Source organism: Lathyrus oleraceus, chromosome 1 (genome assembly GCF_024323335.1).
Source record: "Lathyrus oleraceus cultivar Zhongwan6 chromosome 1, CAAS_Psat_ZW6_1.0, whole genome shotgun sequence".
NCBI lineage: Eukaryota > Viridiplantae > Streptophyta > Magnoliopsida > Fabales > Fabaceae > Lathyrus > Lathyrus oleraceus.
In genome coordinates this window covers 298,498,858-298,515,671 of record NC_066579.1, presented here as the reverse complement: position 1 = coordinate 298,515,671, position 16,814 = coordinate 298,498,858, and the positions used below count along the sequence as shown (strand labels likewise).

General features: G+C 37.5%; 2 protein-coding genes across 3 annotated transcripts; both read right to left on the bottom strand.

Moving 5' to 3' along the window:
- Nucleotides 1-8,592: 8,592 nt before the first annotated feature.
- On the bottom strand, nucleotides 8,593-10,407 carry LOC127115685 (protein MAIN-LIKE 1). Of its 2 annotated transcripts, XM_051047161.1 has the most exons (3): nucleotides 10,255-10,407; nucleotides 9,495-10,169; nucleotides 8,593-9,398 (listed from the first exon to the last, which is right to left on the bottom strand). In XM_051047161.1, exons 2-3 carry the CDS (start codon nucleotides 10,083-10,085, stop codon nucleotides 8,736-8,738), a joined length of 1,254 nt encoding a protein of 417 aa, XP_050903118.1. In that variant the 5' UTR covers nucleotides 10,086-10,169; nucleotides 10,255-10,407; the 3' UTR covers nucleotides 8,593-8,735. The 2 variants fall into 2 exon arrangements, with proteins under 2 accessions (XP_050903118.1, XP_050903119.1); XM_051047162.1 differs by lacking the exon at nucleotides 10,255-10,407 and having other exon boundaries at nucleotides 9,495-10,185.
- Nucleotides 10,408-12,670: 2,263 nt separating this feature from the next.
- Nucleotides 12,671-16,496, bottom strand: LOC127131468 (eukaryotic translation initiation factor 6-2). Its single transcript, XM_051060391.1, has 8 exons — nucleotides 16,333-16,496; nucleotides 14,861-14,911; nucleotides 14,649-14,745; nucleotides 14,422-14,507; nucleotides 14,038-14,082; nucleotides 13,397-13,527; nucleotides 13,198-13,308; nucleotides 12,671-13,111 (listed from the first exon to the last, which is right to left on the bottom strand). Exons 2-8 carry the CDS (start codon nucleotides 14,868-14,870, stop codon nucleotides 12,854-12,856), a joined length of 738 nt encoding a protein of 245 aa, XP_050916348.1. The 5' UTR covers nucleotides 14,871-14,911; nucleotides 16,333-16,496; the 3' UTR covers nucleotides 12,671-12,853.
- Nucleotides 16,497-16,814: the final 318 nt, after the last annotated feature.

The window sequence follows — 16,814 nt, the reverse complement described above, 5'->3', positions numbered from 1 at the left end:
TTTGGAATAATAATTAGTGGAAAATATATAAGTTGGAATAAGAGAGAAGGGTTTTCATTTTTTGGTAAAGAGTTTTCACGTGAAACAGAGAAGCGGCTGAAAAGTGGAAAGTGGAGAAAGGGCAAAGAGGAAGAGCTAGAGAGCAAAGGTTGAAGAACGGAAAAGCTTGAGGCTTAGAGATTGCCGGATTATCTCAGGTAAGGGGGGTTTATCGTCGTTTAATGGGTATTATAGATTAACATGTCATGGGTAGTGATAAACCGTTGAAGTGACCCTAATTGGGATGTTGAATGCTGAAATATTGTGATGAATGAGTTGTATTAAAGCTGTAATTGAGTCCGTAATTGTGTGAGTCGTGTTCCCCCGAACGTATAGCTTTTTACGGAAATTGAATCGGAGGTCCGGAAGTCCTCCAACGGCGGAAAATGCGGAGAACTCTGCATTCTGCCTTGTGTTAGCGCAGGAACTGCTGTTTTGTCTGCATTAACCGGTTAACCCAGGGCGTTAACCGGTTAACACTGTTATATTTTGTGGAAATGTGCTGTTTTGCCTGCGTTAACCGGTTAACCCAGGGCGTTAACCGGTTAACACTGTTGCGTTTTGCCAGAAAGTGTGTTTTGTCCTGCGTTAACCGGTTAACCCAGGGCGTTAACCGGTTAACACTGTTGGAAATTGGAAAAATTGATATTTTAATGTTGTGAACATAATTGGTTATTGGCCTATTATCGTTAATTTTTATGAGTAACTTTGTTGAGTTTATGTTATGAAGTGTTGATACAAATATGTTGATAAGTTGTGTTAAAGTTGTTGAAAATACTGAGTTGTAGGCTTGGTGAGCCAAAGTTGATTATAAGTTGATTATAAGTTGATTTCGTTGAAAACATTGTTGTATTGCTATTCTTATTATGTTGTCGACAGTTTAAAGTCGTGTATGCCATGTACATTCATATGCATTAAGTCGGAGCTTTGCTCACACCACGTTGGCCTGGATTGGCAAAATCTTAAGTTGAAAGTTGAAGGCTTATGCCTTGATGCCCAATAAAATGGCAATGATTTTAAGTTGGGAGTTTTACTCCGATTGGTACCACATGCATGACGAGTCGAGTCTCATTTGAGTTGCATTTTATGTTGTTATTGAGTATGATATTGGAGTTGATGTGCCGTCACTGAATGTGTAAATCTGATTTGGGTGATGTAACGTGTTAAATTACTTAGCATTACATGATGATTTATAATGCTTATTACATCGATTGAGGAACTCACCCTTACAACTATTTTTCAGGTAACGAACAAATGAGTTGAGTGGAAGCTAATGCTTGGAGTCTAGTGTAGTCTCCTAAGTGGGTCATGCTCTGATAGATGTAACATCGGGAGGGAACATTTTAATATTGTTGTTGATGATTGTTGAACCAGTTTACATGTAGTATATTGCATGTTTTGAATGATCGATTTGATCTCTATCCGCTGCGTATTGTGCAAATGTTTTTATGTTTTGAGTTAATGAAAGAGCATGACAGTTATTATGGTGTGAAGTAGTTGTGTGACACCCTTGGTGCATAATTACTCTGATATATATTTGTTGTTTTTATTAAATAATTGGGGTATTTTAGAAGGGTGTTACATTAGTGGTATCAGAGCAGGTCGGTCTGTCCGGCCAGTTGTCGTGTCGTTACTGTCTAACAATTGTGTATTGTTACTAATCTAACTTTTAAGTTGTGTTGTATTGGTAAGTTGAAATGGCTGGAAGGAATGACGCTGCAATGGCTGCCGCAATGCAAGCAATGGCACAAGCTGTGCAGAACTTGCCAAATGCTGGTGGTGATGCTGGATCACGTAGCTTGGCGACTTTTCAGAGAGAGAATCCGCCGGTGTTTAAAGGGAAGCATGATCCAGATGCAGCCTTGGGATGGTTGAAAGAGATTGAGAGAATCTTCCGTGTTATGGATTGCACTCCAGCTCAGAAGGTTCGGTATGGTACTCACATGCTAGCAGTCGAAGCTGATGACTGGTGGCTAGAGACTCACGAGAGGTTGACTGTGGCAGGTGAAGTTATTACTTGGGATGTATTCCGCAGGGAATTCATGAGAAAGTATTATCCGGAAGATGTCCGTGGTAAGAAGGAAATTGAGTTCCTTGAGCTGAAGCAAGGAAACATGTCTGTCACTGATTATGCTGCGAAATTTGTGGAGCTGTCCAAATTTTATCCTCATTACACTGGTGCTGGTGCTGAATTTTCAAAGTGCATCAAGTTTGAAAATGGACTGCGCTCTGAAATTAAGAAGGTTGTTGGGTATCAGAAGATACGCATTTTTACTGAAGTGGTTGATAGCTGCAGGATATTTGAAGAAGACAATAATGCTCATTACAAGATTGTCAGTGACCGCAAGGGAAAGCAACATCAAAACCGTGGCAAGCTGTATGATGCTCCAGTGGGAAAAGGGAAACAAGGAACTGCTCCGGCTCAGAGGACTAGTAGGGGAGGTGCTCCTGCTGGTATAGTTTGCTTCAAATGTGGTCAGGCTGGTCATAAGAGTAATGTATGCACTGCTGAAGTAAAGAGGTGTTTTCGCTGTGGTAAGACTGGTCATGCAATAGCTGATTGCAAGCACAAGGAAATGATTTGTTTTAATTGTGGCGAAGAAGGGCATATTGGAAGTCAGTGTCAGAAGCCAAAGAAATCTCAAACTGGGAAGGTGTTCGCATTGACCGGAACTCAAACCTCCAGTGAGGACAGACTTATCCGAGGTACGTGTTATATTAATGGCTTTCCTCTTGTAGCTATTATTGACACAGGTGCGACTCATTCCTTTATATCTTTGGATTGTGCTGTGAAACTTAAGTTAGAGATATCTGAGATGTTTGGTAGTATGGTAATTGATACTCCTGCGAAGGGTTCAGTGACTACTACTTCGGTTTGTTTAAATTGTCCTTTGAGTATTTTTGGTAGAGACTTTGGGATGGACCTAGTGTGTCTTCCACTAGTGCAGATTGATGTTATTTTGGGTATGAACTGGTTGGTGTTTAACCGAGTTTCTATCAACTGTTTTGATAAGACGGTGGTCTTTCCTGAGATGGAGGAGGGAAAGAGTTTGTTTCTATCAGCAAGGCAAGTGAATGAGGAAGTAGCTGATGGGGCAGAGTTGTTTATGCTGTTAGCGACTTTGGAGGCTAAAGATAAACTGGTGATTGGCGATCTAGCCGTGGTGTGTGATTTTCCTGATGTGTTTCCGGAAGAGGTGAATGAATTACCGCCAGAGCGCGAAGTGGAGTTCTCGATTGATTTGGTACCTGGTACTAGGCCGATATCGATGGCTCCGTACCGTATGTCTGCTGTTGAGTTAACTGAATTGAAGAGTCAGTTGGAAGATCTGTTGGATAAGAAATTTATTCGTCCGAGTGTGTCACCGTGGGGTGCACCAGTGCTATTGGTTAAGAAGAAAGAAGGTACTATGAGGTTGTGTGTGGACTACAGGTAACTGAATAAAGTGACGATCAAGAATCGGTATCCTTTGCCGAGGATTGATGATTTGATGGATCAGTTGGTTGGTGCAAGTGTGTTCAGCAAAATAGATTTGAGATCTGGGTATCATCAGATCCGTGTGAAAACCGAGGATATTCAGAAGACTGCTTTCAGAACAAGGTATGGACATTATGAGTATTCTGTAATGCCTTTTGGTGTGACTAATGCGCCTGGAGTATTTATGGAGTACATGAATAGGATTTTCCATCCGTACCTAGACAAGTTTGTTGTGGTGTTTATTGATGATATTTTGGTGTATTCGAAATCTGAAGAAGAGCATGTTGAACATTTGAGAGTGGTTTTGGGAGTTCTACGAGAAAAGAAGTTATTTGCTAAATTGTCCAAGTGTGAATTTTGGTTAGGAGAGGTAAGTTTTCTGGGTCACGTGATTTCAAGAGGTGGTGTTGCTGTTGATCCTTCTAAGATAGAAGCAGTATCTAAGTGGGAAGCTCCGAAGTCTGTTGCTGAGATTCGAAGTTTCCTTGGCTTGGCTGGTTATTATAGGAAGTTCATTGAGGGATTTTCTAAGTTGGCGTTACCGTTGACGATGTTGACTAGAAAGGGGCAAGCGTTTGTTTGGGACTCAAAATGTGAAGAAGGTTTCCAAGAGTTAAAGAGAAGATTAACTACTGCTCCTATTCTGATATTACCGAGTCCGTCGGAATCATTTGAGGTTTACTGTGATGCTTCATTGTTGGGTTTGGGTGGCGTGTTGATGCAGAATAAACAGGTTATAGCTTATGCTTCAAGACAGCTGAGGGTTCATGAGAGGAACTATCCGACGCACGATTTAGAGTTGGCAGTTGTGGTATTTGTTCTGAAGTTATGGAGACACTATTTGTACGGGTCAAGATTTGAGGTTTTCAGTGACCATGAAAGTTTAAAGTATTTGTTTGATCAGAAAGAGCTGAATATGAGACAAAGGAGATGGTTAGAATTTCTGAAGGATTATGACTTTGGTTTGAATTACCATCCGGGTAAAGCAAACGTAGTGGCTGATGCATTGAGTCGGAAATCATTACATATGTCTATGCTAATGGTTAAGGAATTGGATTTAATTGAGCAGTTTAGAGACTTGAGTTTGGTGTGTGAGAGTACTCACAATAGTGTTAAATTGGGAATGTTGAAGTTAACAAGTGGTATTCTGGATGAGATCAAAGAGGGTCAGAAATCCGATGTGCTTTTGGTTGATAAGTTGACTCTAGTGAATCAAGGTCAAGGTGGCAAATTCAGAGTTGATGAGAATGATGTTTTGAAATTTGGTAATCGGGTGTGCATTCCGGATGTTATCGAACTTAAGAAGAGTATTCTTGAAGAAGGACATCGTAGTGGCCTGAGTATTCATCCTGGAGCTACGAAGATGTATCATGATTTGAAAAAGTTATTTTGGTGGCCGGGAATGAAAAGAGAAATTGCGAGTTTTGTTTATTCCTGTTTGACTTGTCAGAAGTCAAAGATTGAGCATCAGAAGCCGTCTGGGCTAATGCAACCGTTGGCTATTCCAGAGTGGAAGTGGGATAGTATCAGTATGGATTTTGTTTCTGGTTTACCGAGGACAATTAAGAATTTTGAAGCTATTTGGGTGATTGTTGACAGATTGACAAAGTCGGCTCATTTCATTCCGATCAGAATGGATTATCCGTTAGAGAGATTAGTCGAGTTGTATATTGAGAAGATTGTAAGTTTGCATGGTATTCCGTCGAGTATTGTTTCGGACAGAGATCCTAGATTTACATCGAAATTCTGGGAAGGTTTGCAGAAGGCTTTGGGAAATAAACTGAGATTGAGCTCTGCATATCACCCGCAGACTGATGGTCAGACTGAGAGGACGATTCAGTCATTAGAGGATCTTCTGAGAGCTTGTGTTTTGGAAAAGGGAGGTGCTTGAGATTGTTATTTACCTTTGATTGAGTTTACCTACAAAAATAGTTTTCATTCGAGCATTGGTATGGCGCCGTTTGAAGCATTGTATGGTAGGAGATGTCGGACACCGTTATGTTGGTATGAGTCCGGTGAGAGTGTTGTGGTTGGACCGGAGATTGTTCAACAGACTACAGAAAAGATTAAGATGCTTCAGGAGAAGATGAGAATTGCTCAGAGTCGTCAGAAGAGTTATCATGATAAGAGGAGGAAGTCACTTGAGTTCCGAGAGGGAGATCACGTGTTTCTTCGTGTTACTCCGATAACTGGGGTTGGTCGAGCTTTGAAGTCAAAGAAGTTGACACCTCGATTTATTGGTCCTTATCAGATTTTGGAGAGGATAGGAGAGGTAGCCTATCGTATTGCTTTACCGCCGTCACTTGCGAATTTGCATGAGGTTTTTCATGTGTCTCAGTTGAGGAGGTACATTCATGATCCGTCGCATGTGATCCAAGTAGATGATGTACAGGTGAGAGATAACCTGACTGTTGAAATATCGCCTATGAGGATTGAGGATCGAGAGTTGAAGCAGTTGCGGGGTAAAGAGATTGCCTTAGTGAAAGTAGCTTGGGGAGGACCAGCAGGTGGCAATGTGACTTGGGAACTGGAGAGTCAGATGAAAGAGTCTTATCCAGAGATATTTGCTTGAGGTATGTTTTCGAGGACGAAAACTCTTTTAGTGGGGGAGAGTTGTAACACCCCGAATAAAATAAGAGAATTATTTAAATTAAGTTAATAATATATTTATTAATTTAATTAAATAAATTGAATTATTGGATTATTATTATTATTATTATTATTTGGAATAATAATTAGTGGAAAATATATAAGTTGGAATAAGAGAGAAGGGTTTTCATTTTTTGGTAAAGAGTTTTCACGTGAAACAGAGAAGCGGCTGAAAAGTGGAAAGTGGAGAAAGGGCAAAGAGGAAGAGCTAGAGAGCAAAGGTTGAAGAACGGAAAAGCTTGAGGCTTAGAGATTGCCGGATTATCTCAGGTAAGGGGGGTTTATCGTCGTTTAATGGGTATTATAGATTAACATGTCATGGGTAGTGATAAACCGTTGAAGTGACCCTAATTGGGATGTTGAATGCTGAAATATTGTGATGAATGAGTTGTATTAAAGCTGTAATTGAGTCCGTAATTGTGTGAGTCGTGTTCCCCCGAACGTATAGCTTTTTACGGAAATTGAATCGGAGGTCCGGAAGTCCTCCAACGGCGGAAAATGCGGAGAACTCTGCATTCTGCCTTGTGTTAGCGCAGGAACTGCTGTTTTGTCTGCATTAACCGGTTAACCCAGGGCGTTAACCGGTTAACACTGTTATATTTTGTGGAAATGTGCTGTTTTGCCTGCGTTAACCGGTTAACCCAGGGCGTTAACCGGTTAACACTGTTGCGTTTTGCCAGAAAGTGTGTTTTGTCCTGCGTTAACCGGTTAACCCAGGGCGTTAACCGGTTAACACTGTTGGAAATTGGAAAAATTGATATTTTAATGTTGTGAACATAATTGGTTATTGGCCTATTATCGTTAATTTTTATGAGTAACTTTGTTGAGTTTATGTTATGAAGTGTTGATACAAATATGTTGATAAGTTGTGTTAAAGTTGTTGAAAATACTGAGTTGTAGGCTTGGTGAGCCAAAGTTGATTATAAGTTGATTATAAGTTGATTTCGTTGAAAACATTGTTGTATTGCTATTCTTATTATGTTGTCGACAGTTTAAAGTCGTGTATGCCATGTACATTCATATGCATTAAGTCGGAGCTTTGCTCACACCACGTTGGCCTGGATTGGCAAAATCTTAAGTTGAAAGTTGAAGGCTTATGCCTTGATGCCCAATAAAATGGCAATGATTTTAAGTTGGGAGTTTTACTCCGATTGGTACCACATGCATGACGAGTCGAGTCTCATTTGAGTTGCATTTTATGTTGTTATTGAGTATGATATTGGAGTTGATGTGCCGTCACTGAATGTGTAAATCTGATTTGGGTGATGTAACGTGTTAAATTTCTTAGCATTACATGATGATTTATAATGCTTATTACATCGATTGAGGAACTCACCCTTACAACTATTTTTCAGGTAACGAACAAATGAGTTGAGTGGAAGCTAATGCTTGGAGTCTAGTGTAGTCTCCTAAGTGGGTCATACTCTGATAGATGTAACATCGGGAGGGAACATTTTAATATTGTTGTTGATGATTGTTGAACCAGTTTACATGTAGTATGTTGCATGTTTTGAATGATCGATTTGATCTCTATCCGCTGCGTATTGTGCAAATGTTTTTATGTTTTGAGTTAATGAAAGAGCATGACAGTTATTATGGTGTGAAGTAGTTGTGTGACACCCTTGGTGCATAATTACTCTGATATATATTTGTTGTTTTTATTAAATAATTGGGGTATTTTAGAAGGGTGTTACATTTATAGGGACCCTTCGTATCATGAGTATGTTGATAAGGCATCTCAATCTTCACAAAGGCAATCTCAACCATCACAGACTTCGAAGAAGTTAAAATTATCAAAGAAGCAACCACAATTCATTCTTCAATTTCCTAATCATATTAGGTCATACATTAAAGATGTAGTTAATGTTGAATCAGATGGTAATTATGGATTTAGAGTCATTGCATCATTGCATGGATATGGTGAGGATGGTTGGTCAATGGTTCGCAGAGAGTTGGGGTTGGAAATAATAGACAAGGATAGGTCAACTTTGTATGACAAGTTATTTTCTAATCGGTTGTCAGAAGTGAGAGAATCTTTGATGATAGAATCCTTTGGTTCACAGCCACCTGAAAAATGGTTGAGTCTACCAGATATGGGTTACTTGATAGCGAATCGCTATAATGTTGTACTTGTCTGTTTAGGCAATCCGTGCATGACTTTCTTTCCGATGACAAGTTCACATTCACCAAATGTCTCTATTTATTGCATTGGTTTTGTTAACCACAATCATTGGGTTCATGTACGTATTTTGTATGACAAGTTATGTTATATGCCGTAATATTTTAATTATTTCAGTTAATATTTTATATGACTTAATATTTTAATTATTTTACTTTATCAGGTTAACATGAAATAGGGGTTTCCATTGCCACTGGTCACATTAGATTGGAGGAAATTTCGTTCTCATACAGCAACTACTTGGATGTTAGGATTTGCAGGACGTATGCAACATTGGCAATTACTTACACCTGTATTAGCATGAATATGTACTCAAAACATAAATATGTAATCAAAACATGAATTTTATATTATGTCTATTATATTCAGTTCTAAAACTTAATACATAAATCAATGTGAACGAGAAATATGCAAAGCTTCAAATAAATCAGCAAACTGTGGATCTTCCTCTTCGACATTAACCTGTCTCAGATAGCGATGAATCAATGTAGATACACGAGTCCAATCAGGATCAGATGGTCCGGCGTCATATACAGGAACTGGTACCTCTCTTGGATCGTCACGATGGGGAGGGACCAACCGTGGATGCGAAACACAATAATACCATTCCAGATAACCATCTTCTACATCAGATGGAGTGGTGGCCAGGGTAGATGGACCGATCACAGCGATAACACTCTGATGGTAACTAATCCAATCAACATCAATATTCGTCGCCATGATACAATCAAGAGGTGGGGATGGAACATACTGCCTATACCCGAACTGACGTAAACATCTGTCAGGCAAGTATGGAACAACTGTTTCATCCCACTTCAAACAGCCCTTGTAGAGACATATCTCATCAAATAGACGCCATGCTCTATGATCCTCAAATGGACGCCATATGACGTCGGCAAGTGTCAGCTCGTCCAAAATAGGTTGTAAATCATCAACCTTTAGGACTCCTTGCCTATACGACCATCTCATCGCTCGGGGAAGACCACAGTTATCAGCTGATTTCCATTTCTCCCCTCTTTTTCCAACAGTTGGAAAGTATTCGTGAATCCAGCACTGTTACAAAATACAAACATAATAAATAAAATAAATTAAGTTAACATATTTTATAAAATGAATCCAACACTTAATAAATAAAATTAAATTATATACATGTAGGAGAGTAGGATATCCACTGAGCTGTTTGCAACTGTACATGGACGCATCTCCAAGATATCTGTATAGGGTAACTAGTGCAGCTGCTCCCCAACTATATCCTGGACATCTATCAAAGTCCGTAAACAAGAGGAGGTATCGTGCCTCTACAAGTGTAAAGGTCTTATCAGCAAAAATGGTGGAACCCACCAACATCAACAGATATGCTCTGGTCGCATATGCCCAGCTGGAAGCAACTCTATGCTGTACGAATAAATCGTATAACCACTCCAACTTGTAATACGAACCCCTGCAGCTACGAACATGTGACTGTGCCTCACCCTGTGACACTCCTAAGTAGTCAACAGCAAGTTCAACAGCTACCTCTTCCATCACATCCTGAGGACTCCAGAAGATACCCCTGATGGGCAAGTGAAGCAGACATGAGACATCATCCAAAGTAATGCTCATTTCACCAAACGGCATGTGAAATGAAGATGTCTCCAGATGCCATCTTTCCACAAATGCAGAGACAAGATTTGTGTTTATCTTGTTCAGACTGGTTCTCTGAAGTGAAGATAAACCAGATCTAGATACCCAACTCTCCATTTGTGGTGGAAGAACCAATGGAACCCTAGATGTCAGCTTCAGTCCATGTCCAGCAACCTTCAACTCTTTCTTTGGACCTCTTTCCTAAAAACAATTAAAACACATATTAGAAAACACAATATAAAATATTCAATTATTATTCATTTTCAAATACATCCCGTTTACTTACCTCACTGAACCATAAATGTCAAACAACATGATGCTCGTACTTCACCAAAAGAGACGTATCGTACGGCCCTCCTGGATATCCAACCGGCTCAGCTGCAGATGAAGATGCGCTCCGATCTAACGTGCGGACTGAAATCCTACCATCTGCACCTCGTCTTCGAACCACTGCAAAAAAAAAAAAATTATTAAAAATTATAAAAAAAAAACATACCGGAACACTTCAAAAAAGAGTTCTGGTGAATTAAAAAAAAGGATGACTACCGGAACACTTTTTAAAAGAGTTCCGGTTTAGATCATCCAAACCGGAAGTCTTTAAGAAAGACTTCCGGTATACAACAAACCAAACCGGAAGACTTTCTAAAAGACTTCCGGTTCAGTGCCCCCAAAAGGCAACAAACCGGAACTCTTTAGACATGTGTTCCGGTATACACTACGTGAACCGGAAGACTTACTCTGAGTGTTCCGGTTTACAATGCCAAAAAATGAAAAATTTGGTTTCCGGAACTCTTCAGACGAAAATGGTAAAAAAAATTAGAAATGAAAAATATACCCTATTTATATGAGGGTATTTTGGTAAAAAAATAAATAAATGTAGGGGTGTGGGTACAATTGTAGGGGTACGGGGTAAAGTTTTCCTCTAGAAGAAGTTTATATGGTTCAACCCCTAAGTTTCATTAATCAAGACAAAACTCTGTGCAAAATGAATAGATATATTTAGGGGTTAAGCAAACTCTAAGAACACGGTATGAAAATCTAACTTAAGTCTTATTTTACTTTGGATTCTCACTCAAAATGTACCATTCACTATTTAAATACTCTTAACAAGGTATATACTTATATGCTATACTATATGCAGATGACATGCTCATAACTAACTTTTTTTCTAGTCTTGTTCACAATCTCGTCAACAAATTGAGTGACACTTTTGCTTCGGACTAATTGCTCAATACTTCTCACTCAATCTACGGATGTAAAATACCTTCTTTCTAGAGAAAGAATGAGTAATTCCAATGGAGTTTCTACACCTATGTTGGGTACTTACAAGCTAAAAACAAGCATGGCTCAAAGAGTTTCTATGATCTTAATTGTATATACCGATAGTGGGTACACTTTAATTTGTTACATTGATTAGGTTAGACATAACTTTCAGTGTGAATAAATTTTATCAATTCATGTCCCTCCTATTGACTCCTATTGGTGTGTTGTATGAATAATATCAAGGTATTTTAGTGAAGCTTTTTCTCATGGCTTACTCGTGTCCTTTTCTATCTTAGCTCATAACTTCTCCCCGAGAATACACTGGTTTTAACTAGGTTAGTGGTCCATATGATTGCAAATAAACTTCTGGCTCATGCATTTTTTTGGACCAAATCTTGTTATATAGTACTTAAAAATAGGCAATTTATTTTCTCACATTTATATTTTCTCAAAAACTCTTGGTGAAAATCCAAAAACATTTATAAAACTCAGAGATGCGTCTCTAAACGTGTCCATTTCCAAAAACATTTATAAAACTCAGAGATGCGTCTCTAAACATGTCCATTTATAAAAGTCAGAGATGCGTCTCTAAACGTGTCCATTTCCATAAATTTGAACGCAAATGAGTTGTCCACACCTATTATACTTAACATTGAAGAACACATTTTTTTATAATATATCATTTTTTTTATAAAAAATGGTTTTTTCGGATATATATATATCCGTAAAGTGTCATGTTATATCTTTTATTTATTTAGTAGAATGTATCCGAATAGACAGACCTAATAGTCATGCATCAGGAATGCAACAAATATGTAAATATCAACAATCTTCTTATTAAGATTCTAAAATGTTTTGGCTAGAATCCTTTATTAAATACGTTACAGAGCTCAAGTCCAAGTTCAAGATCACTTCTTGCAAACTATCTTGTAATGTTAGAGAAAACTATGGCTAACTATGAATCATCTTTTGTAGTAAGCTTAACTGAGTTAGTTAGAAGTTGTTTAGCTTGTGTGTTTCAGTTTTCAAAAGTGAACATCTCATAAATATGGTGATTTGTAACTATTTGAAATAACAAATAATAAGAGCTTCAGCAATATTCCATTTCATCCTTTTCTATTAACAAGTTGATCAGTGTGGATTGAGGTTATTGTTTTTATGAAGCATGGAACTGAGATGGAAAGTGAGGAATCAAAACCATTAGGGGAAAAAGATTGGAGAGAAAGAAGAGACAAAAAAACGGTGAAATTTATGCGATTGATAATATTTAAAATTACCAATAACCATAAATCCAAACGATGGGTCAAAAATATTCTTTATAAGTAACAGCTTGTATGATTTTTCTCGTAAGACGATGATGTGCAGGTTGTTCGAAACTCAAACAACTGTCAAGAGCAATGTTCGAAGCAAAACAAACAAGCTAAACCAAAATCAAACAATTGAACAGAACAAGAGTTTAAGCATCATTTTCTATTAATCCATACTAAACCCAATATACCTTTGTTTTACAGGCCCGACAATCAACAACCGATCCCACAAACAATCCTTTTTGGAACAGCATTAGACAAAACTATAACCAAAATTTAAAACACCTTACCAAAAGTCACTAGTATTACCAATTTTCAAACATAGCTGTCAATGAGGGATTTCCTCATCTCATCGACAATGACACTAGGTTGCGAGTCCCTCAGCTTGAAAACACTCTCGATTACAGAAAGCTCTGTTGCTGTAGTGTCTGAACCACAAAATGCTGTCCAGTCGTTAACTATCATTCCAGCACCTATCACTTCACTACCTCGGTTCACAGTTCCAGCAACCAAAGGAACTTGTAGTAGTGTAGAAAGTTCATCCAAGTCTTCTATGGATGTGTGAGGGTGGACCTGTATCAAGTTTATGTGCCGATGATCAAAAGACGCTATAGACTGACAATATATGAATTTCGAGGAAAACTGCATATTTTACTCACCAAACCACCTCTATTTGAGAGGGCGCAGAAACTACCAACAAGAATGTTACCAGCAATGGTTTGCCTGAAAACTTCTACTCCAAGAACATCTGCAATTATCTCCTCGGTTTCCTGAACAAATAATTTCACAATGAGTACAAAAGTAAGCCAAGATTCATAGAGAGGGAAAGAAAATCTGTAATCCACAACAAGACAATACCCTGTCAAGATCGGTGTGAGTGAGGGCCACGTGGTCATTACATGCAATACAATTCCCTAGAGCAGATAGTTTTTCTTCTATCCTCTGAACAACAACTTGATCAGGTAGACTGTTTCTCAAATGTTGAAGTTCTGCAGCAATAACCATGAAAGTAGAATCAATATCATAACTTCAAACTCATATAGCATAATATACCAGAAAGTAACAAAGGTAAAACAAAACTGGTTACTTTCTAGAAATCGAACCAAACTCATAAAGAACTGGTGCAAATGAAGACATGTTATAAAATTATATCATTTGTATACATACGGATCTCAATAACTTAAACGCTTCAGCTAACTGATAAGGGAGTCTGTAACTTGGTGATGGTAATTAAACCAGTAGTTTCCATAATTATATATAATTGCACAGAAGCATTAGTGTCTGTTACTTTCAAAGAAAAAGGGTAAGTTTATCGACTCATCTGTGCTGACAACAGCAATCAGCATCATTGGTCAAATGCTGAGTAACGGTTTGTTGTATTATCTTGAGGAAAACGGGACTTACAAAGGCGTTTTGAATAGGCTATAGTACATCATATAAAAATAGCCTTGTACACTGCAAAAAATAATAAACAAACATGTAACAAAAATTAAAATTACCTTGGTCTGTGGTGGTATGGGGCAAGAGAAGCCCATTCTTGTTTCCTACAAGTCAATGGAAAGGCATGTCAATCTCTTTCTATGTTGATTAAAATCAACACAGCCAAATAATTTGTCATTTCAAATTACCAACTAATCATTTATCACTTTTTTACATTAGCATACCCTTATTGTACTTCAATCACCTGATTAAGCAGATGAAACTAATTTTATCATAGAAATTAGCATATTCAATGATTTTCTTAAGTGTGCATAACCTTGAAAGAAGATTAATATGAGACAGGGGAGTAACAGACATAAAGAAATAGGACAAACTATGGAGCCGTGAGGAATGAGTATACTCCTGGAGAAACCAATAGTAAATGAGGGCAAGAAAACCTTTACCAGCACAAAGACGACCAACAATGCGGGTGCCAGCAACAGATGTCTTCACCACAGGTATAACACCAGATAGCTCAGATTCAAATACACTGTATCAAGCACCATATTACTTTACTCATTTAGAGAACTGCTATAACAATTTCAAACCATTTGAAAACATATTCTAGTGACTTGTATAACTTAAATTAACCTAGGAAATTATTTTCATTAGTCTGAAAAGAATGAAAAACCTGTAGAAGCCTTCCGAACCTCCAATGGCAACCATACAATATGCATTTGTAAGTTTAGAGAAAGCTCCAATATCACAATTATTCTCAAACTGAAGTCCTGCAGAATACACATAATCATTCAGTATACACTCATTTACACCAGAGAAGACCATATAGTAATATAGAAATATGTTCATGTATGTCCTGTGTATGTAAATGTATCTCTCACTTACTAGTTGCCATGACTGATGGAAATCTTGAACTCGAGTACTCAAATGGAAGATCTACAGTATTAGAATTCTAATCAGAGAAAATAGAAAATAAAGAACCATATTTCAAATGCAAATAAATTCAAATAATATTAACAATACACACTAATAATATATAATCACTTTTGAGCTGTAAACCACATACTCAAAGCGTGGGAAACAGGACTCGCCTTATTCAAAACATCAAGAAATTGAAATATGATTGTTAAAACAAAACATTTAAAAAGAGAAAGTGTGAAATGTGAACTCCATGAAAACTCTTTCATAGACAATCCTATGTATTTACATACTAACATATAACAATATAAAGTATAAATAGAAACAAATTCCAATTAAAATTTAAAAGAATGAAATATTTCTCCACTAGAATCTTGAAAACAATGTCCCCATTAAGGCTTTTAGCAACTTCCACATTGAAACATCTTAACTCAAACTCCACAACCAATAGCAATCCTAGTTATGCAAACCCCTACTTATGCATAAGCAGACAACTGTGCATAACCCATGGACAGTCATATATATATTTATGTACTAAACAGATAACATATCAAGTAAATAGAACTGATTTACAACATCCCCTTAAGTAAACTCAGTTGGTAGCTATGCAAGGAAAGGACGTTAGACTGGAGAGGTAGGAGTTTGAACCTGCGATATCCAGTGTTATCAAATAGTGGCACCATGGCTGCTATGGCGGTTTTTGGGCTCGCCACATGTTAAATATCAGACGATATTGCGGGTTTTTCCACCATAATCCGTTATAACGGCACCACAAAGCAGCCGGCGTGGCAGGATTTTGGCTCTCCGCCATAAATCGCCATCCACCATCGACAACACTGACGACATCACATTATTCACTTTGTTAAAGGATGAAATTTGAGCCACTACACTACTTGACCAAAAAAAATAACTGATTTACAACAAATCCGAATGAAAACTTAAAAGCACGGATATTGTCTCCACTAGAAATTCAAACATTCATAAATATCAAATGTTTCCAAACTTAAAAACAATTTCCCTATGAAGTCTCATAGCAACTTCCATATTGAAACATCCAACTCAACAAACCCACAAGCAACACCAATGCTGATAATGAGAACACTCCAAACAAACATCTCCTACAATGACTTCAGCAGTAAAGAATCAATTTCAAAAATCTTTTTTTTATAAATAAAGCTGTTTATTTTATGAATTTTCGAATTAGATTATTTTGGGATTAAAAAAACGTATTTTTTCTGAGTAGTTTAACTTCAGCAACAGAATCCAATAACAACAGAAAATGCTAAGGGGAAAAACAAGTAACATGAATTCGGAAGCTAGAATTCCATTAAATTCGGAAGCTAAAATTCACACAAAATTAACAAACTAATTTGGGGGTATTGGTTTCTAATTTCCACCTAAAGAGAGCATTGGCTCTGTAATGGTGAAGAAAAGAATACCTGATGCGGCGTTAAGGTGGGGACGGTGGAGAATACGGCGGCGACCGAGAAGATACTGCGGTGTTGGTGAGAGAGATCGAAATTAGGGTTTGTGTTTTGTACTAGTTTGTTCCGTGGGCTGCACACATTTTTTGATATTAATGTTTAATTTTAAAATAAATTGCTAGAAAAGAAGGAAAAAGCCAAAACAAAAAACCTCTTCTCCAAGCTTTTTTTTATCATGGTTGTTTTGAGAAACTATTTAAAAACTTAATAAAAATTACTTTTTAATTTTAGACCATTCAAAATTCTAAAAATAAAATAAAATTATTAGAGATAGTTCAATTTGTAAAAATATATTTTAGATAACTATTTTTAGATAAATATGACAATATTAATGGATATATTCTCGAACAAGAGTTTTGTCGTTCCTACACAGTTTGAAAGATTAATCTTTGTAGTTGTTATGGATGACAATGAGTCAAGTTTGGACAGAGTATTAT